Genomic DNA, 22597 nt, shown 5'->3' with positions numbered 1-22597 from the left:
GAGCAACTGAAAACGTAGAAAGATACATTTTAGAGTAGCATTTCAGTATTCTTTCTTTATTTTCTAGTTGGAAAATGGATATACCTTATTTGACTATGATGTTGGACTGAATGATATAATTCAGCTGCTAGTTCGCCCAGACCCTGATCATCTTCCTGGCACATCTACACAGATTGAGGCTAAACCCTGTTCTAATAGTCCACCTAAAGTAAAGAAAGCTCCGAGGGTAGGACCTTCCAGTCAGCCATCTACATCAGCTCGTGCCCGTCTTATTGATCCTGGCTTTGGAATATATAAGGTATGTTGTTTTCTTCAGACTTACTGTTGCGAGAATACAAATAAATTTCTTTTGTGTTCAGGATGTTTTGAGTAAGTAAACAGTGATTGCCATTTGAAAATAAAGATTGGGATGTTAATATAGTAACTTTTAAAAGTAGTCTTTTAAAAATTGATATGAAATACGTAGACAAATGTACTAGATGTATATGTACAGTTTAAAGAGCAGTAAAGGAAATAATTGTGTAATTGCACCAAGGTTAAGAAGTAGATTGATTTGAAATACTTTTTTTTTTTTTTTGATATGGAGGCTTGCTCTGTCACCCAGGCTGGAGTGCAATGGTACAATCTTGGTTAACTGTAACCTCTGCCTCCCAGGTTCAAGCAATTCTCCTGTCTCTGCCTCCTGTGTAGCTGGGATTACAGGCGTGCACGACCACACCCAGATAATTTTTGTATTTTTAGTAGAGACAGGGTTTCACCATGTAGGCCAGGCTGGTCTCAAACTCCTGACCTCAGGTAATCCGCCCACCTTGGCCTCCCAAAGTGCTGAGATTTCGGGGGTGAGCCACCTTGCCCAGCCTTAAATACCTTTTTAAAGCCTCGTATGTGTCCCTATCGGAACACTTCTCCCTCTGTCTCCCTAAGAGGTAAACTGCTTATTCTGACTTTTATGCTCATTTTGTTTTTCTTTAGTTTTGCTACTTACGTATATTTCTCTAGGCAGTATGTTTTGTCTATATTTGAATTTTATATGATGGAATTCTACTTTTTCTCAGCATTGAAAGATTCTCTGCATATAGCTGTGTTTTATTGCTTTTCACTATTATGTCATTCCATTTTATTAACATACCACAGTATATTTAATCTAATGCATAGATACCTGGCCTGTTTCCAGTTTCAACTGTTTTAAACAGTGCTGTTTTGAACCTTCTGTTATCCTGGTGCATATGTTCAAGAATTTCTACCTAGGATTAGAAGTGCTAGTTGTTCACCCACAGGGTACTGCCAAACTGCTATACTTCATTCCATTGGTCTATTTGTCTAGCTCTGTTCCTATACTGTTCTGAGTACTGTGGCCTTATGGACTGTTTTGATCTCCCTTTCTCCTATCTCCCCAATTTCTTTTCACGTTCAGGGTCTCTTGGTTTTCTTGGCTTTTAGTATTTGGATACAAAAACTGTAGAAATAGCATGTAAAGCTCTACAATAATCTGATGGGATTCTATGGGGATTGCATCTATAGATGAGCTTGGAGAATCGACATTTTTTTTTTTTTTTTTTTTTTTGAGACTGAGTCTGGCTCTGTCGCCCAGGCTGGAGTGCAGTGGCCGGATCTCAGCTCATTGCAAGCTCCGCCTCCCGGGTTTTTACGCCATTCTCCTGCCTCAGCCTCCCGAGTAGCTGGGACTACAGGCGCCCACCACCTTGCCCGGCTAGTTTTTTGTATTTTTTAGTAGAGACGGGTTTTCACCGTGTTAGCCAGGATGGTCTCGAACTCCTGACGTCGTGATCCGCCCGTCTCGGCCTCCCAAAGTGCTGGGATTACAGGCTTGAGCCACCGCGCCCGGCCGAGAATCGACATCTTTACAATGTCGAGTCTTTTAATTCATGAATAGACTTCTCCATTAACTTAGATCTTTTCTTTCTTTCTTGTATTTATTTTATTTATTTATTTATTTATTTATTTATTTATTTATTTATGTGAGACAGGATCTTGCTCTGTCATCCAGGCTGTACTGCAGTGACGTGAACACGGCTCACTGTAGCCTTGACCTGCTGAGGTCAAGTGATCTTCCTGCTTGGCCTCCCAAAGTGCTAGGATTACAGGCGTGAGCCACCGTGCCCAGCTAACTTGGATCTTTGACATCTTAATTAGTTCTCTCTTTACATATTTAATATTTTGCTTTATTTCTGGTAGCTTTGTTTTTGATGCAATTATTATATATAGTTATCTTCTAAAATAGTAATCTGTTTGCTGATATGTAGAAATGAAATTGATTTGACTTTTGTAACCAGCAACTTTTCAAAGGTATCTTTGTAACTTCTTAATTCTTATCAGTTGGGATAAATGGGCACCTATACTGTTTTTCAAAGCATTTAAGACCAAAAATTGAAAATCGGTAGATGAAGTAAATTATTCAGAATTATTCAAATGGAGATAATTTTGGATATATGGAAAAATGCCAACAGATATAAATATGTATATGGAAAGATTAAGAAGAGATAGAACTATGTTTCCAAAGAAAGTACCAGGCTTGGGTTGCTGAACTGTTTTAAACCTATGAGGAGTAGATCATTATAATGTTACCTAAATTTACCTACATCATAAAGAAGGAAAGCTTCCTATTGCTTTATAAATTGAGTTTAATACTGATACTAAAACATGACAAAAAGCACATCAGCATCACTAACATTGATACAAAACGTAAGTTCTAGTCAGCAAATAGAATTATGGCTATATTCACTGATTTACCTTGCTTTTAAAAATTATGGCTGCTTATTAAAAATATATTACTTAAAGCACATATGGTTTGTCAGGATGTGGGGACAGTTCATTATTTTAAAATGTTTCAGTATAATTCATTGTACTAATAAACCAAAGAAAACAAATTAATTTAAAATGTTTTCTGCATTTAAATACAAATTTGAGTCATTTGTGATTAAAAAAAAAAAAACTCTTGGCTGGACGCGGTGGCTCACGCCTGTAATCCCAGCACTTTGGGAGTCCGAGGCAGGTGGATCATGAGGTCAGGAGTTCCAAGACCAGCCTGGCCAAGATGATGAAACCCCATCTCTACTAAAAATACAAAAAATAAGCTGGACGCGGTGACTGGTGCTTGTAATCCCAGCTACTCGGGAGGCTGAGGCAGAATTGCTTGAACTTGGAGGGTGGAGGTTGCGAGATTGTGCCACTGCACTCCAGCCTGGGTGACGGAGTGAGACTCTGTCTCAAAAAAAAAAAAAAAAAAAAGAACTCTTGATAAAAGGAATAGATAGCATAGGTTAATATCTTAAACTACATTCTATACCAATATTCCCTTTAAAGACAAGCCAGATGAGGAAGCCAATTAATGCTTCCTTATTTGACATCTTTTTGGAAGTACTAGATAATGCAATTAGGCAGGAGAACAAAATAAAGTGTAAATATTAGAGAAGGCAAAATTATAGCCTATGGATACCTGGGAAAGCTGAGAAAATGTTTTAGAAAGTTATGAGCAATCACTAAAGTGGCTATCTTCAAAGTTAACATTGAGCTACTGATAGCTCAAGGAATTACTACGTCAATTAGAACAGGAAAAAAATTGCAATAACAAGAGGTAAAATCTGGGAATAAGTTAAGACTTATGTAAATTAAAACAGTGCTATGTAGTGGTCACAAGACAGAATTTTTAGCACTGAAAGCCAGCTTGCCATTTTTTTCTATATTACTCTGATTTCATCCACCTTTTAAATACCAGTACTTTCTGCATTTTTTACATTATTACTTTTTTATTTGTGTTACCACCTCCGTCATTGCTTTTAAAATAAACTTACTTTAGAACAGTTTTGGATTTACAGCAAAATTGAAGATAGTAGAGAGAGTTTCTGTATATCGCACACCTAGTTTTCCCTGTTAACATCTTAAGTTAGTATGGTATATTTGTTGAAATTAATGACTTTTATTTTCTTAGCTTTTACCTCATGTCCTCTTTCTGTTCCAGAATCCCACTAGGATACTATACTGTATATAGTTTTTAAATCTCCTTTGACATTGACTGTGACAATTTCTTGGGTTTTTTTTTTTTTTTTTTTTTTTTTTCCCTGATTATGTGACCATTTTGAAGAGTTCTGGTCAGGTATTTTGTAAAATCTCCCCCATTAAGATTCATTTGTTTTCCTTATTTGTCTGCGTTTGCTTTGGGGAGGAAGACCACAGAGGTGTTTTCATCACGTATAAAGAGCACATACTATCAATATTCTATTTGCTAAGTATAACTTAGGTTTTACATCAGTAATAACATTAATACTGATGTGAACCTTCATCATCTGCTGGGGTAGTGTTGGTCAAGTTTCTCCTCTATTAAACTCACCCCACACCCCCTTCCTGTCTTTCCATACTGTACTGTTTAAGAGAAAGTTACTGTACAGTCAACACTTAAGGAGTGGGAAGTTAATGTACGCCCTCTACAAAAATTATTTAAAATTATTCAACATGGGACGTGTATTTATTCAGACATTTACATCAGTATGGACTCATGCTCAAATTGTTACACTTTTGGCCGTTAGAAACTCATTTATTTGATGACTGTGTCCCTTTGACATACCCCTATATCCCCCGTTATTGTGGGCGTTTTGTTTTTCTTAAGCATTATCTTACTTTCTGGCACTACAGCATGCTTCAGGTACATCTTGTGTATTTCCTGCTTCAGTCCTAGAATCAACCATTTCTCCAAGGTTCCTTTAATTGTCAAATGATAGGGGTCGGGCACGGTGGCTCACGCCTGTAATCCCAGCACTTTGGGAGACCAAGGAGGGTGGATCACTTCAGGTCAGGAGTTTGAGATCAGCCTGGCGAACATGGTGAAACCCCATCTCTACTAAAAATACAAAAAAAAAAAATTAGCTGGGCGTTGTGGCACATGCCTGTAATCCCAGCTATCGGGAGGCTGAGGCAGAAGAATCTCTTGAACCCAGGAAGCGGAGGTTACAATGAGCCGAGATCGCACCACTGCACTCCAGCCTGGGTGACTGAGACTTTGTCTCAAAGTAAATAAATTTAAAAAAATAAAACGAAGATCTTGGCTCTAGGTATGCTTCTTACTATTGGTGTGTCATTGCTTTTAGAGCCTTCAGCAGACAGCAGGTAAATAATACATATTTGTACTAACCTATGTATATGTACATCTATGAATATTTACGTAACCGTCTGTATATTAAGCTTACAATATTACTTTTCATCTTTGACCAGAGTTTACAGTCGGCTGCTTTTGAATTGATTGTTTTGGCAGTGACAGGATGAATTTGCTTTCAAAGGAGGGCCAGTTTATGTATCTGCACATCTGAGATTAATCAAGGTTCAGCAGTTCAGGTCAACTTAAATTTCTGTTTAGCAAACTTCTCAGTACCCCACTATTCCTTCCTCTTCCCTCCCCAGTCTAATTCAGAAGAGCATCATGAGAAATTACTTCTCTCAGCAGGTCTTTGCTTTTTATTTTGGGTGTTAGTGCTTTGGCTGTGAACTACAGAATTTAAACTCTATTTGACATCTCTTCTATTTCCTATTATTGTGTAGTATAGATGTTAAAGACTTGAGCTTTGCCATGAGACCTGGTTTCAAATTTCAGTTCAGCTGCTGCTTGGTTATACAATTTGGGAAGTAAATTTTACATTAAGGCTCCCTTTCCCCGTTTAGGAGCCCATAGGAATCTAGTAATTCTCAGAAGGCTGCTGTTCATACAGTAATAAATTTAGAGCTGTGTTTAGTCTTAGTTGAAGCTACTGTAGATTTATTTACTTTTGGAGGGATGAACCTTAGTAATTGTCATAGGTATTTGAAATTTTGATACCACTACCGCATATGGAGAGCCTATGAAAGATTGTACAGAGGCTGGGTCCATCCATTCACATTGTGTGTGCATTTAACATAAATTGAATCACACCGGGTCTAGATTGGGAACTAATTTTCTGCAATAAGATGGACGTTCGAACCTAAGTTGTTTTTAATTTTGGTTTTTGTATATGGAAGTTTTTTATGATACCAGAAACAACGTACTTTTCAAATGGCTGTCATCCTGCCTAAATGATGACGGTTTAGAATGATGATGGTAAGCCTTTACAGTTTAGCTGAACATGTGGCACTGTTAAACTTCTTACATGTTTTCTTATGCTTATTGTATAATAGAAAGTACTGGAAAGCGGAGAATTATCATTGATATCTTAGTATATTATTTCTTTTGTCCGTAGTACAGTTTTTGATGTTTAACCTTTTTGATTATGAAATGTATTAGACAATATAAAGAGTACGATCAGTGTCTATAAACACCACCCAAGTTATGAAATAGAATAACAATACTCCCAGGAACTTACCAGGTGCCTCCTCCTGATTATAACTCCCTCTTCCCTAGTTGTAACTGCTACCCAGACTTCTATGGTAATCATTTCTTTGTTCTTTACTAACTTTCTTATTAATGTTAACCTTTTTTTTTTTTTTTTTGAGACGGAGTCTCGCTTTGCCGCCCAGGCTGGAGTGCAGTGGCCAGATCTCGGCTCACTGCAAGCTCCACATCCCGGGTTCACGCCATTCTCCTGCCTCAGCCTCCCGAGTATCTGGGACTACAGGCGCCCGCCACCTCGCCCGGCTAGTTTTTTGTATTTTTTTTAGTAGAGACAGGGTTTCACCGTGTCAGCCAGGATGGTCTCGATCTCCTGACCTCATGATCCGCCCGTCTCGGCCTCCCAAAGTGCTGGGATTACAGGCTTGAGCCACCGCGCCCGTCCTAATGTTAACCTTTAACAGCATGTTAATAATCTTTAACTTATTTATGCAACCCTAATCCCTCATTTTCTGGTTTCTGAACTTAATGTAAATAGAACCATATAACTTTTGCCTTTTTTTTTTTTTTTTGAGACGATCTCATTCTGTCACTCGACTGGAGTACAGTGGCATGATCATAGCTTACTGCAGCCCCAACCTTCTGGGCTTAAGCGATCCTGCCACCTCAGCTTCCTGAATAACTGGGACTACAGGTCTGTGCCACCATACCCAGCTAATTTTCAATTTTTTTGTAGAGACAGGGTTTCACTATGTTGTCCAGGCTGGTCTTGAACTCCTGTGTTCAAACAGTCCTCCTGCCACTTTCTCCCAAAGTGCTGGGATTACAGTGTGAGCCATCACACCCAGCCCAGCATTTTAAAATTTGTAATTAAAGAAAGATGGGGCTGAGTGTGGTAGTTCATGCCTGTAATCCCAGCACTTTGGGAGGCGGGGGACAAGTGGATCACTTGAGGTCAGGAGTTCGAGACCAGCCTGGCCAACATGGTGAAACCCCATCTCTGCTGAAAATACAAAAAGTTAGCCACTGTGGTGGTGGATGCCTGTAATCCCAGCTACTCAGGAGGCTGAAGCAGGAGAATTGCTTGTACCTGGGCGGCAGAGGTCTCAGTGAGCCAACATCACGCCACTGCACTCCAGTCTGGGCAACAGAACAAGACTTCGTCTCAGGAAAAAAAAAAAAAGGGAAGATGGTACAATGAGAGAACGATTTTCAGAGTTGGAGAACCTGTGTTCTCAGCTTAACACCCACATTTTTTACCTGTGTCTCTCTTGAGCAAATGTATTTCTTGTCTGAACCTCATTAGAAAATGGGAATTATTTTGTATTATAATTAAAGGAGATAAAGTATGTATTGGTTAACTGCTAATGTTTACTAACAGTATGGTAATAAGACTATACTCTGCGGTTTTTGTTTTTGAGACAGAGTCTTGCACTATCATTCATGCTGGAATGTAGTGGTGGGATCCACGCCTGGCTAATTTTTGTGTTTTTTAGTAGAGGTGGGGGTTTTGCCATGTTGGCCAGACTGGTCTCGAACTCCTGACCTCAGATGCTCCGCCTGCCTCGGCCTCCCAAAGTGCTGGGATTACAGGCGTGAGCCACTGCACCTGGACTATACTCTTTGAGTTTTAATGAGTCTTAACATTGAGCATATATACTTAGTAAGGAGACAGTTGTTTCATTTGTGTGTACTATATGCTTGCTGGATTGGCACGTTACATGAATTTTCTCACTTTATTTCAAATACACTGCAAGATGCTGGGACAAATTAAGTAACTTGTTCATGGTTACACCTAGTAGGTGATAGATGAAGAACTTGAACCTAGGTTTACCTGCAGAGCTGAAGTGTTTTCTGCAGACCAAATGATACCTAGCATATAGTAAAACCGTCAAATATTCGCTGTTGGTATTTTCTTTTTTTATTGATTGCTCCTTGCCTCCCATACTTTAGTTTTCAAACATATTAGATATTTGGACAGGTAAAACCTTTTCTCTAAATGTGGCTTTTTTTTTTTTTTTGAGATGAAGTTTCACTCTTTTTGCCCTGGAGTAGTGGCACAATCTTGGCCCACTGCAACCTCCACCTCCTGGGTTCAAGTGATTGTCCCGCATCAGCCTCCTGAGTAGCTGGGATTACGGGTGCACACTGCCACACCTGGCTAATTACGTACTTTTAGTAGAGACAGGGTTTCGCCATGTTAGCCTGGTTGGTCTTGAATTCCTGACCTCAGGTAATCTACCTGCCTTGGCCTCCCAAAGTGCTGGGATTACAGGCGTGAGCCACCATGCCTGGCCCTAAATGTGGCTATATGTTTGATGTGAATAAATGCAGCTCTTAAGTATAGAATTATGTGGTTGGCTTAAACTTTTTTTTAGCTTTTTAGCTCAGCTCCTTTTCCCCCCCCATATTAACCTTTTTTTTTTTTTTTTTTTTTTTGAGACGGAGTCTCGCTCTGTCGCCCAGGCTGGAGTGCAGTGGCCGGATCTCAGCTCACTGCAAGCTCCACCCCCCAGGTTCACGCCATTCTCCTGCCTCAGCCTCCCGAGTAGCTGGGACTATAGGCGCCCGCCACCTCGCCCGGCTAGTGTTTTTTTTTTTTTGTATTTTTTAGTAGAGACGGGGTTTCACCGTGTTAGCCAGGATGGTCTCGATCTCCTGACCTCGTGATCCACCCGTCTCGGCCTCCCAAAGTGCTGGGATTACAGGCGTGAGCCACCGCGCCCGGCCTGAATCTTTTAAAAATAATTGTATATGATGTTTTGACATCTTTGGGGGCCTTACTGGCTGAGGAGGGACTGCCCTTCTTCCTAGGGCTAGCTTATTCCTAGAGATTGTAAACAGCTGATCAGTGAGCCTGCCTTTCATATACAAAACATCTAATCCTGAGTCTATGCACTTAACTACCTCCTTTATCTAACTCTTAAATACCAAGCCAATATTCTGCCATGATCACCCAGGGTCAGGTACCAAACAACTATAGACCACCCCTACAATCCAAAGCCCACTGACATTATTCAAACTAGCCATCTTGTTTCCTCTGCCTTGCCTTTCCATGGAAAACACAATAAAGGCTCTGGGTCCTAATTTTCCCCAGTTCCCTCTGCCTCCTGACCAAACCTAGTGCTTTCCTATATGTCTCCTTCTCTTGGGAAGTAAGTAATTGTTCTTTCAGTGGCGTTGGCCTCTCCGTGTTGTCACTCAGTTACATCAATAAAAATCTCATGAGTACAATTCAGATGTTCCCACATAGGCAAATTCTGTTTTCCTCTTTTGTCGTCTTGTCTGCTATTTTGCTACTCCTCTAGCTAATTATTTCAGTTCTTAATTTGTACTAGATTACTTAGTTACCATGGCAGGATCTTCTGTGTTCATATTAATCACACAGGCCTAAGTATTTTTCCTCTGAACTGCCTTTAAAATCCAGGCTTTATAAAACAGCTTTAATATCTTGCATGCATCTTGGCCTATTCAAATTTTGCCTGACTTAGTATGTCTATCCAATGTGCAGAAAGTTTTGAATTTAAGAGCATTTCTGCCCCCGCCCAGTTTATATGCATTTCTGTGAGTGGTTACTCACAGCAATACTTAGTAGGATACTTACTATACTTAGTAGGATAATATTTTTTTGGCCAGGCAAGGTGCCTCGTGCATGTAATCTCAGCACTATGAGAAACCAAGGAAAGAGGATTGCTTGAGGCCAGGAGTTCAAAACCAGCCTGGGCAACACAGCAAACTCTGTCTCTACAAGAAGTAACGTTAGCTAGGTGTGGTGGCATATACCTGTAGTCCTGCTGCTCAGGAGTTCGAGTTCAGGAGTAGGAGGCTGCAGTGAGCTGTGATCACACTACTGCATCCAGCCTGGGCAGCAGATAGCCTGTGTTTAAAAAAAGAAAAGAAAAGAAAAATTCTTGTTTCCAGTTGTAAATCTAGGTTTACTATATTCAAAGAATGCCCTACCTTTGTGAGCTGATATGTTCTATGTGTTGATGTTCAAACAATGGCATTATTTTGAGGTTGATTTAGGTTTCTGTTAACTTTAGTTTTATTTTTAGATGTTAAGGTAGCCAGCTATTAGATCTTCGTGCTAGTATCTTACATTTGATAGGCAAATTCAGTACTTCATTTGTGCCTCCTCATGTTCCTTAGTAAGGTTGATACAGCTTAATGTATTTTTGCTGTTACCATTTTAGTATCAACTATATGCTGCATTCTTTGCAATATTTTCATAGTGATATATGAAACTTACATTTTGATTTGCTGCAACAGAGTAGTAACCTCAGTTTATTCTCCCAAGTATGATGGACCTTAACATTGATGATTTGCATTTTTATTGTGTTATCTACAAGAGACTAAATGTCTTTAAATTTGTCAGTGACTAGTATGGGAGAAATGAGCCTATGTTTATTTGATACATGAATTTATGTTATGTATGACATGCTCCATCTCTGATTGTCATACCCAGCCTGGTTGACTGTTAGGTTTTTATTTTTTCCTAAACTCTTCATTCTTGTGTAATATTAAACATTATGTCTTTCAAGCTATTTTATTGCTACCATGTTCATTACATACACTGCCTTTGGTCAAATGTACCTCTTCTAGTAGTGACAGTTGATAGTTTTTGTTTTGTCTGTATTCTTTCTATCCTCTGTCAGTTTGTGGTTTGAAACCTTTTTATATTTTCAGTAACTTACATCTAAGTTCCTAACTTCCTTTGAAGTTGCTGTTTACCTGTCTTGTCATTTATCAAGGTTCATGGTATGATGGCAAGAACGTAAGCTTCAAAGTCAAGATGGCTTCAAATCCTAACCTTACATTTCATTAGCTTTAACCTAAAGGAAGTTAATTTCTCAGAGCCTTTGTTTCCATATTTTGTAAAACGAATTAAACTTGTTAGGGTTAGACATACCTGAGTAAGGAACCTTGCATATTATCTGGCATACTGATACTTAACTTTTAGTATATACTTCTCCCACAAGGTATGCCATCTATCAGACACCATAGGAGTGGTGTCTTCTACCTTCAAGGAAAAGGTAACTGGATGAAATAGTGATCTTGTGTTGATTTCATTTTTTCTTTTTTAAGGGCTTAAAAAGAAAGTTGAAGGAATTTCTCTTGGTTATTGTCCTGAAAGGGCTCTGGCCCTTTTTTTTTTTTTTTTCTCCTTGTTTTTCTTTTTGAGACAGAGTCTCACTATGTTTCCCAGGCTGGAGTGCACTGGCACGATCTCCACTCACTGCAGCCTCCACCTCCCGGGTTCAAGTGATTCTCCTACCTCAGCCTTCTGAATAGCTGGGATTATAAGCATGCTCCACCATGCCTGGCTAATTTTTGTATTTTTTAGTAGATACTGGGTTTCACCATGTTGGCCAGGCTGGTGTTGAACTCCTGACCTCAAGTGATCCGCCCCTGCCTCGGCCTCCCAAAGTGCTGGGATTACAGTGTGAGCCACCATGCCTGGCCTGATCTTTTAAACAGTGTTTAAAAGGAGAGGATTTTTTTTTTTAACCTTCCATTTTATAACTCTTAATTCTCTGATACACCTGTCTTTTAATACTCTTTCCTTTTGTCAGATTGCATGGGTTAGTTCTGGATCAGCCACTTGACTTGACTACATCCATTTTGTGTCTTACAGCCCTGTTCATTTTTATATTTTATCTTTGTTCTTTGAGGTGGTAGATAAATGTATTTGCCTAGTAAGTTACTAACTAGTGATGGAACTTCACCATTTCGTATAGATGTGTTCATTAGACTCTTTTTTTTTTTTGGTTGTGCATAATTCTCTCATTTTCAACTTTTGTTTTTCATGCTTTACTGTTTTCTGGTTGGACTGATTATGTAAGTTATCTTTAGGATTATGAAGAAATTAATGGAACAGATTAGTCATAATAGTTTAAAGTCCTGGCTTTTCATTAGTGTCATTCTTACTTGATGACTTGCAAGAATGACTCTTAGGCACATAAGAATTATATTTTCAAAAGTCTAGTGTATACGTCAAGGAGTAAAGAAAACATCTATTTCATTGAAGGAAATCAGGAAGAAAGTTAGTTTTCATCTTAGTCAATAGATTGAAGATAGCACAATTCAGAAAGAATAGTTTTGATCTAATCTTATCACTTTAAACATGAGTAGCTGCAAATATTGTTTACCATGATAACCCACAAATAACTTGAGTTATATTAACGTTTATGAAGCAGTAGACAAAATTAAGCTTCATTAACTGATTTTAAACTTTTTTTAGGTAAATGAATTGGTGGATGCCAGAGATGTCGGCCTTGGTGCTTGGTTTGAAGCACACATACATAGTGTTACTAGAGCTTCTGATGGACAGTCACGTGGCAAAACTCCACTGAAGAATGGCAGTTCTTGTAAAAGGACTAATGGAAATATAAAGCATAAATCCAAAGAGAACACAAATAAATTGGACAATGTACCCTCTACGTCTAATTCAGACTCTGTTGCTGCTGATGAAGACGTTATTTACCATATCCAGTATGATGAGTAAGTGCTCAAGCTATTGAGGACTTTATTCATATTTTCATTTGTAGAAACAAAGCCTTCTCTTTCAAGATTCTTTTAAATAGTCTTTCTGAAGAAATCCTTTAGAGATTATGTTCAATTTGTTACTTTTTGGTTTTGGTCGTTGTACTCTAATAAATAAGGGCCCTTTAGCTCTCTATTGTCTCTGATTCTTAAGTGGTTTATTTTTCAGTATCATAATATTGGCTTAATTTAGGGTGTATGGGTTTCTGTTTGTCTTTTTCTCTATTAGGTGGGCTTTTTTTGAGACAGAGTCTCTTTCTCTGTTGCCCAAGCTGGAGTGCTGAATGGCACGATCTCGCCTCCTACAACCTCAGCCTCCTGGGTTCAAGTGACTCTCCTGCCTCAGCCTCCCGAGTAGCTGGGATTACAGGTGCCTATCACCACGCCTGGTTAATTTTTCTATTTTTAGTAGAGGCGGGGTTTCGCTGTGTTGGCCAGACTGGTCTCAAACTCCTGACCTCAAGTGATCCGCCCCCCTTGACCTCCCAAAGTGTTGGGATTACAGGGATGAGCCACTGTGTCTGGCCTCTATTACGTATTTTGATATGTATTTTAACAGTATTTTGGAAACTATTTTATAACATGTAGTGTAATAGCATTAGAGTGACATCTGTATGTATATGTTGTGGGGAGTGGGGACAGGGTCTCACTTTTTTGCACATGCTGGAGTACAGCGATGTGATCATGACTCACTGCAGTCTCCACCTCCTGGGCTCAGGCGATCTTCCCACCTTAGCCTCCCAAGTAGCTGAGAATACAGGCATGTGTATTACCATGCTTGGCTAATTTTTTTTTTATTTTGGTTTTAAGACAGTGTCTCACTCTGTCACTCAGGCTGGAGTACAGTGGTGCAATCTCTGCTTACTGCAACCTCTGCCTCCCCAGGTTCAAGCTAGTCTCTTGCCTCGCCTCCCGAATAGCTAGCATTACAGGCGTGCACCACCACGCCTGGCTAATTTTTGTGTTTTTAGTAGACATGGGGTTTCACCATGTTGGCCAGGCTGGTCTCGAACTCCTGATCTCAGGTGATCTTCCCACCTCAGTCTTCCAGAGTGCTGGGATTACAGGCGTAAGCCACCACCTGGCTGGCTAATTTTTTTGTAGAAATGTGGTCTCACTATAGTGCCCAGGCTGGTGTTGAACTCCTGGGCTCAAGTGATCTCCCGCCTCAGCCTTCCAAAGTGCTGAGATTAAAGGCGTGAGCCACTGTGCCCAGTGCAAAATATTTTATAAACAGCTTTTTATTGAGATAGTTCATGTACAGTTAACCTGTTTAAAGAGTATAATTCATTGCTTTTGACATATTACCACAAACTAATTTTAGAGCATCCCCCCAAAAAGAAATCTCATATTGATTATCAGTCACTCCCCAATCCTACTTCCCCAAGAAAATTGGATGGATTGATTGATTTAGAGATGGAATCTTGCTCTGTTAGCCCAGGCTGGAGTGCAGTGGTGCGATCTTGGTTCACTGCAACCTCCGCCTTTTGGGTTGAAGTGATTCTTCTACCTCAGCCTCCTGAGTAGCTGGGGACTACAGGTGCCTGCTACCATGCCTGGCTAATTCTTGTTTTTTTGTTTTTTTTGAGATGGAGTCTCGCTCTGTCGCCCAGGCTGGAGTGCAGTGGCGCAATCTCGGCTCACTGCAAGCTCCACTTCCTGGGTTAATGCCATTCTCCTGCCTCCGCCTCCCGAGTAGCTAGGACTCTAGGCACTCGCCACCACGCCTGGGTAATTTTTTTTTGTATTTTTAGTAGAGACGGGGTTTCACCGTGTTAGCCAGGATGGTCTCAATCTCCTGACCTTGTGATCTGCCCACCTCAGCCTCTCAAAGTGCTGGGATTACAGGGGTGAGCCACTGCACCCAGCAAATTCTTGTATTTTTTAGTAGAGACTGAGTTTGACTATGTTGGCCAGGCTGGTCTCGAACTCTTAACCTCAAGTGATCCACCCACCTTGGCCTCCCAAAATGCTGGGATTACAGGCCTGAGCCACCACAACTGGCCCAAAATCGGCTTTAAACTGTTAGGTTGGAAGTGGTATTAAGAACTTATCTTGAGGGTTTAGATTCTGATAGTAAACTATTGTCTTTACCCATTTAAAAAATTATAGTATGAAAGTTACTGTTGGGACAGATTTAGTATGTATTAAACACACTAAATGACCTTAAGTCACTAATCAAGTAATACATTAATATGTATGGAAGATATTATGCTACCAGATTCTTATCAAGTACAAGTTCAAAATCCTAGAATGGTGGTTATTTTTCATATCACAAAACAGTATAAAAAGACTTCAGTATTCAGATTTCCAGGATATCTGGAAACGAATCAAAAGTAGATCCCTTTAATCTTTACTTTTCTGGTACTTATTGTGGTTGTGGCTAAGCTGCCAACACTGCTTATTTGACATGGTAGATGGTAATAGTACCAACAGTTATCTGAGTATTTAGATCCGGGATTGGCCAGAACTGAACAGAGGCTGGCGTAGAAAAGGGTTGAAGTTGGTGTGTAATAGTAAGTGGTCTCTCGGTTTATAAATGCTGCGTCAAAAGAGGTAAATAAGTAGAATGTTTTAAGTTCTTGAGTTTTGTTGTGGAAATGGGAGAAATAATTAGGAAAAGTACTACCTTGAATCTGATTTTGGCCAATAAGAGTTATTGTTTGGCAAATAATATTATGCAGAATGGCACAACAGAGACATAGAATAAGGAATTTTAAATAGTGAACAAAAGCTTATTAAATTTTACAGTTTTAGGGGCTCGTAAAGTTGCTTTTGAAGTAAGACTATCCAATGAATAGGCCCTACACTTCAGTTTGGTGTATGTTAGAGCACAAAACACAGTACTTTAGCATTTGGCTGCTTTTTTTGTCCGTTAGAATGAATGTTAAGTAAAGGGAAATCTAAATCCAACATGTGTGAAGAGACTAAAATTACCTGCCCTAATAATTTTACATGATGGAATTAAATGTTTCAATGCTGGCAACTTGAAAATATGATAGCTGAACTTTCTTTGAAAAATGAAAAATAACAGAAGCTTAGTAACAGGTAAATGTCACCTCTTTAAAAAGAGGAAAGGACTATATAAGATATGAGATGTATAAAATAAATAAGCTCCTGGATAAAAGAATCGTTATGAGCCGATATGGATGTGATACAAAGCTTGTTGAAGTTTCATTCTTCGTGATAATGAGAAAAATGAATTATAAAATATAATGAAGTACATGTTGATTTCAGTAAGTCATCAAACAAGTTCTTCCTTGAATGGAGGATGCATTGAAGAAAGCTGGTGAAGTGTATAGCCTAACAGTAGTAATAAACAGATTTTTTATTTTATTATTTTTTAGGCAGAGTGTCGCTTTGTTGCCCAGGCTGGAGTGCAGTGGCACGATCTCGGCTCACTGCATCCTCTGCCTCGTGGGTTCACGTGATTCTCCTGCTTCAGCCTCACGAGTACCTGGGATTACAGGTGCCCGCCACCACACCTGGCTAATTTTTGAATCTTTAGTAGATACAGGGTTTCACCTTGTTGGTCAGGCTGGTCTTGAACTCCGGACCTCAGGTGATCCACCTACCTCAGCCTCCCAAAGTGCTGGGTTTACAAGCATGAGCCACTGCACCTGGCCAGATTTTTTATTGAGTAGTAAGCTCCAAGTGAGTTGATAGAATGTGGTTGTCATATAGTTATGCTGTAAACCTGTTTTACTTACTTTAGTTTATTTATTTATTTTTGAGACAGAGTCTTGCACTGTGATCCAGGCTGGAGTGCAGTGGTACGATCTCAGCTCACTGCAACCTCTACTTCCTGGTTTCAAGCAATTCTCATGCCTCAGCCTCCCAAGAAGCTAGGATTATAGGCATGCATCACCACACCTGGTTAATGTTTGTATTTTTAGTTGAGACTGTGTTTCACCATGTTGGCCAAGGTAGTCTTGAACTCCTGAACTCAAGTGATCCACCCACCTTGGCCTCCCAAAGTGCTGGGATTACAGGTGTGAGCCACCACACCCAGCTAGTTTCATTAGAAGTAAGATACCTAGTACAAACCAGATGATGCTGCTGTTGTACTGGACTGGCTATTCCCTACTAGGAGTATTGTCCTCCAACTCCCATACCTTAAAAACAATACCATCAGGACCTGGTGCATATTCAGAGTAGGACTCAAAATGTAAAACTACAGTGAAGAGTAGCCAAGAAAACTAAATACTTAGCTTAAAAGACCTGGATTATGGTATTTCTCTCAAAGAACTACTTTTTCATTTTTCTACTAGAGTGATAAGCATTATTTGGCAAACCTGTACACATTTGTATCTCCAAACCTCTGAGTGTGGCAGTGTAGTTTGAACAAGCCATCATTTAGCAAAAGCAGGGAAATGTATTGTACATGAGATAAAAGAACCTGCCTCCAGAATTCTTTTGGGCTATACAATGTTTGTCAGTTAAAATGGAGCTGTTTAAAAGCTATTTTTATAGTAATCTACATATCTAATAGATTACTAGACCAGATTATCAGTCTTTGAAATGAAGCTTCATTAAAACAATTATAAATCATTAAGTGGTTAATATAAAAAAGGGAGAAAAATCAAATTTTCTCATATTTCATTTTAGTAAGTGTGTACTGTTCAGTTTTATAGCTTCCTCAATGTTGCATATTCCCATCAATTATCCTCTCTGTAGTTAAGATATTAAAGGTTAAGATTAACATTTTTAAAGGCCCTAAACATCTGAATTCACAAAACTGACAGCAGTCTTGCAAGTAGAGACCCTGAAGCTATTGATGAAGAGTCAGGATGTTGACTGAAGGAAGTAGTGATCTTGAAGGACAGTCATTCCATTAGTGTTTTAAATAATATCTGTGGCATAGCTTATGATATTTTAGAGAATGTTGTCTTATGTGCCAGACTCTGAGCATAACTTCTTACACAGATGCTACGTAATCTTTAGCATGACTATAATGTAGCTACATTAACTCTTGTATGGGGAAACCAAGGATTAATTACATTATTAGCCAAGGGTCACATCTATTAAATTGTCTGATTCCAGAGCCCAAGAGTTAACCAATATGCAATATTGTGATTCAGCACAGACATGGTACATATAATTGGTAGTAGCCTAGTTGTGTGTTGCCTTCAGAGGTCAACATTTTATATAAATATTTAATTGCAAGTATGACCTGAAGACTTGCTGTAGACTTTGCCTGGGATTTAAAGCAAAACACACACACGCAACTTCTATTGAGTTAAACCATAGGTATGTCAACAACTTGGGCTATCCTGTCAAATTTTATCTGTACTCATCATTTGACTGCTTTATCAGCAGACAAATGCTAAAATCTTGATCCTGCTTTTGTGTATAAGAAGCATCTGCTTTCAGTGGATTTTGTTTAGATTCATTTTAATTACTTAGACTAGTGGTCCTCAACCGTGGCTACACATTGTGTAGGAAGTTTTCAAAATAATCAATGCGTGAGACCTCTCCCCACAGAATTTGCAGATAGTCCTTCTGAGGGAGCCCCCTTCCCTCTCCCTGGCATTGATGTCTTCAAAAGTTCTAATGATTCTAATCATTCCCTGTGATTCTATTTCATTCCCTGTGATTCCCTGTGATAATAATCCCCTATGATTGTAATGTCTAGCCGTGGTTGAGAACCACTGCCTTAGTCCATTTATTCTCAAAATATGGTCGTTGGCCAGGAGCATCAGCATCACATGTTAGAAATGCAAATTCTTGGCCTGTGTGGTGGCTCATACCTGTAACCCAAGCACTTTGGGAGGCCAAGGCAGGTGGATCACTTGAGCCCAGGAGTTCGAGACTAGCCTAGGCAACATGGCAAAACCCAGTCTCTACAAAACAAACTCAGCCAGCTATGGTGGTGTGCAGCTGTAGTCCCAGCTACTCAGGAAGCTGAAGTGGGAGGATGGCTTGAACCCAGGAGGTGGAGGTTGCGGTGAGTGAAAATTGTGCCATTGCACTCCAGCTTGGGTGACATGGTAAGAACCTGTCTCTACCAAAAAAAAAAAAAAAGAAGTGCAAATTCTTGGGCTCACTCCAAACATATGATGAATCAGTCCTGGGGGTGGCTGAGCAATATGAGTTCTAGTAAGTCTTTTGAGTGACTCTGATGCACACTTCAGTTTGCGAACAAATCATTGATTGATTCCTTTTGACCCAGCCTTATCCATTACTATCAGGCAGCTGCTGCCAAATAGCAGTGTGGGGGAAAGTAGTTGATATATGACAGTTTAAATATATTTTAGAGACCAAAGATGATATGCAATACCTGAAGAATCTGAGCATTCATTCTTTTTTTTTTTTTTTTTTGAGACGGAGTCTCGCTCTGTCGCCCAGGCTGGAGTGCAGTGGCCGGATCTCAGCTCACTGCAAGCTCCGCCTCCCGGGTTCACGCCATTCTCCGGCCTCAGCCTCCCGAGTAGCTGGGACTACAGGCGCCCGCCACCTCGCCCGGCTAGTTTTTTTGTATTTCTTAATAGAGACGGGGTTTCACCGTGTTAGCCAGGATGGTTTCGATCTCCTGACCTCGTGATCCACCCGTCTCGGCCTCCCAAAGTGCTGGGATTACAGGCTTGAGCCACCGCGCCCGGCCTCATTCTTATTTTAGTATGTCTAGGTGGTTTGTAGCTTTTTTTTTTTTTTTCATTTTGTTTCCTTATAGACAAAATTATTGGAACTAAGTCTTTTCTAAAATTATATTTCGTTCAAGCTAAGTCATCTGTAGGTGACTTTAAATGAGGGACCATTTCTCCACTGTGCAGTCTTTACCCATATTAATTTTTCATAGAAATTAATGTCTGTAATGTATTTATGGGGAAATTTGTCTGTTAAATTCTTGAGTCGGGGAAATACTATGTAATAGTTGACTTTTCTGAGATCTAAAGTTTTTCTTGCTCTGTTGCCCAGGCTAGAGTGCAGTGGCACAATCTTGGCTCGCTGCAACCTCTGCCTCCTGGGTTCAAGCAATTCTCGTGCCTCAGCCTCTCGAGTAGCTGAGATTACAGGTGCCTGGCACCACGTCTGGCTAATTTTGGTATTTTTAATAGAGACAAGGTTTCACCATGTTGTCCAGGCTGGTCTCAAACTGCTGACCTCAAGTGATCCACCCACCTCAGCCTCCCAAAGTGCTGGTATTACAGGTGTGAGCCACCACCTCCAGTCAGTCCTTCTAAGACAAGCTTCCTGAATGGGAGATGGGATTGAACGAGATGTCAGATTCTTCCCTGATTGTAAAATGCTTTTCCTTGAAATGTTACCAGTGGATGAAGCAGCTCAGTCTCTGTTCATTACAGAATAATCATAATCAACCCATAAGTTTTCAATCAGTTCAAAAGTTTTCTAAACATTGGCATAATTTTTTTTTTTCTTTTTTCTTTTTCTTTTTTTGGAGACAGGGTCTTGCTCCATCACCCAGGTTGAAATGTGGTGGCACAAACATGGCTCACTGCAGCCTTGACTTCCTGGGCTGAAGTGAATCTCCTGCCTCAGCCTCTCAGGTAGCTGGGACCACAGATGCACACCACTGTGACCAGTTCATTTTTGATTTTTTTTTTTTTTGGTAGAGATGGGGTCTCACGTTGTTGCCCAGGCTGGTGTCGAACTGTAGGCTCAAGCAATCCTTTCACCTTGGCCTCCCAAAGTGCTGGAAGTACAGGCCTGAGCCACTGTGCCTGGCATGGCATGAAGTTCATAATGATATGGTCTAGGCTTTAATTTTTAGGCCATAGTTACCACACTACCACCTGTTCTCTTCATCCTCTTAAAACCAAGGATTTAGCATGTACTGTTAGTCAGTCTTACAGGTCAGTTAAAAAGGTAAGTGTAAGGAAGCTGTGCTTGTTAGTGACTTGTTTTTCCTTTATTGCTTTATTTAACTTAGTGGTCTAATTTAGAGATCTTGGGTTATAACTTCTAGCTGATTTCTGTAAGAATCAAAGTAAGCTAGAAAACACCTAGTAGTTTGAACAAGGAAGTGTGTATGTAAAGAAGGAAAATTCTTATGAAAGTTAGTATGTCTGTATCTCATCTTAAGAATGAACAGTTGGCCGGGCGCGGTGGCTCAAGCCTGTAATCCCAGCACTTTGGGAGGCCGAGACGGGTGGATCACAAGGTCAGGAGATCGAGACCACCCTGGCTAACACGGCGAAACCCCGTCTCTACTAAAAACACAAAAAATTAGCCGGGCGAGGTGGCGGCGCCTGTGGTCCCAGCTACTCGGGAGGCTGAGGCAGGAGAATGGCGGGAACCCGGGAGGCGGAGCTTGCAGTGAGCTGAGATCTGGCCACTGCACTCCAGCCTGGGCAACAGAGCGAGACTCCGTCTCAAAAAAAAAAAAAAAAAAAAAAAAAAAGAATGAACAGTTACCTTCGGCTAGGCAAGTTGCAGTCTTTAACTATGGGCAAATGATTGCCAAGAGTCTTTTCATAGTGAAGCCCAAATTAAAGTAGCTTAATCTAGTAATTCTCTTATTAAAATAACACGGTGTGCCAAGCAGTATACAAATACTTCACTTGGATTATCTCATGTAATCCTCATAGAAACTCAATGAAGTAGATATTTTCTTATGTGAAAAGTGGGAATAACTGAGGTTTAAAGAAGTAATTTGCTCAGTATTAGAGAGCTAGTGAGTAGTAGGCAGATTCCAGAAAGCACATGCGTGCAACTCCTCTGCCATACTACCTCTCATTTTAAGAGAAGCATGCTTTTAAAAAACTATTGTAGAGTACCATTTATCTATAGCATATCAGTTTGTTTACATAACTTAAAAATGTGTGTCTCTCAGAATGCTTTCACAGAACAGATACTATAGACCAGAGAGATTCTTTACTTGTCCATAAACACCTGTATGTACTTCTTTGTGGGGGAGAACACATACTCTTTAGTATTAAAAGGGTTGCTTAAACCAAATAGGTTCAACTGCTACTTTTAATGCAGTGTCAAGGCTTTACCATGGGATTGAAATCAAATGAAATGTTACAGCATCAGTTAGAATTTTGTGGGTAACTTAGGCTAGGCTATAATTAAAAACTCATCTGGCAAACGTCTTAAAATATGTTGTCATTGCTCCCAGCGTTCTTTAAGATTTCTAGAGCTATTCTCAGTCTATGGTACATGATTTTGAGTAGCCTTAATTATGGCTACTGCAAATAGAAGTCAGTGAGCCAATTCTGAATAAAATCAAGTGGTATTTTTAGATGAAAGTAGTTTCTCCAAAAAGTAACAAAACTCATGTTCTTGAGTATATTGATGTAGTGATATCTTTTCCTAAAAGAGTTCCAAAAATGTTTTTAACAGTGTCAAATGTAGTTATTTCTAGGTTTTGATGGGAGAGAGAGTAGGTTTTTCTTGAATTAAGTGTCATGTCGATCTTGAGTACAGGGACCTAGAATGAGTTGTTGAATTTTAGAACCCTGGTAAAGTAACCTATCTGCTCTATTGCTTCTTGGTTGTTATTGGTGTCTTTACTAAAGACTTAAGAGTATTTCCTCTGTCTATGACTTGTAGGGTCCTGAGTGGATAGTAATCAAAAGGAGGGAGGAAGAAGTTAGATATGTATGTGATCTTCTCATTGCTCATGTGTTACAGGATCACTTAGTACTTAGAAAAAGGACTTTACAGATACCAGTTGATTTCACCTCTTCAAACTTGTATATTGTCCCTTTACATTTATGTTTCTCAAAGATGGTCTAAAACACTGCATTTTCACCCATGTAAGGTGTTTAAGAAACAGAT

The 22597-nt window shown here is 39.8% G+C and overlaps 1 protein-coding gene across 24 annotated transcripts in view; it reads left to right on the top strand.

The window, feature by feature from the left end:
- UHRF2 (ubiquitin like with PHD and ring finger domains 2) overlaps window positions 1-22597 on the top strand; it is a 98962-nt gene that overhangs the window by 7641 nt on the left and 68724 nt on the right. For 15 of the 24 annotated variants that reach the window (XR_012424724.1, XR_012424711.1, XR_012424718.1 and 12 more), the window contains exons 2-3: window positions 68-298; window positions 12552-12811. The exons of 1 other annotated variant lie outside the window; for it this stretch is intronic. Coding sequence is in view for 3 of the 23 variants with exons in the window: in XM_065530588.1 (XP_065386660.1) it covers window positions 68-298; window positions 12552-12811 (491 nt within the window). In the remaining 20 variants the exon portion in view is untranslated. The remainder of the gene's footprint in view (window positions 1-67; window positions 299-12551; window positions 12812-22597) is intronic. 8 more of the 24 variants (XR_012424723.1, XR_012424722.1, XR_012424721.1 and 5 more) reach the window with 2 other exon arrangements.

This window comes from Macaca fascicularis, chromosome 15 (genome assembly GCF_037993035.2).
Source record: "Macaca fascicularis isolate 582-1 chromosome 15, T2T-MFA8v1.1".
NCBI lineage: Eukaryota > Metazoa > Chordata > Mammalia > Primates > Cercopithecidae > Macaca > Macaca fascicularis.
Note: the sequence above shows the minus strand (reverse complement) of the source record. Positions and strands in the feature narration are given on the sequence as shown.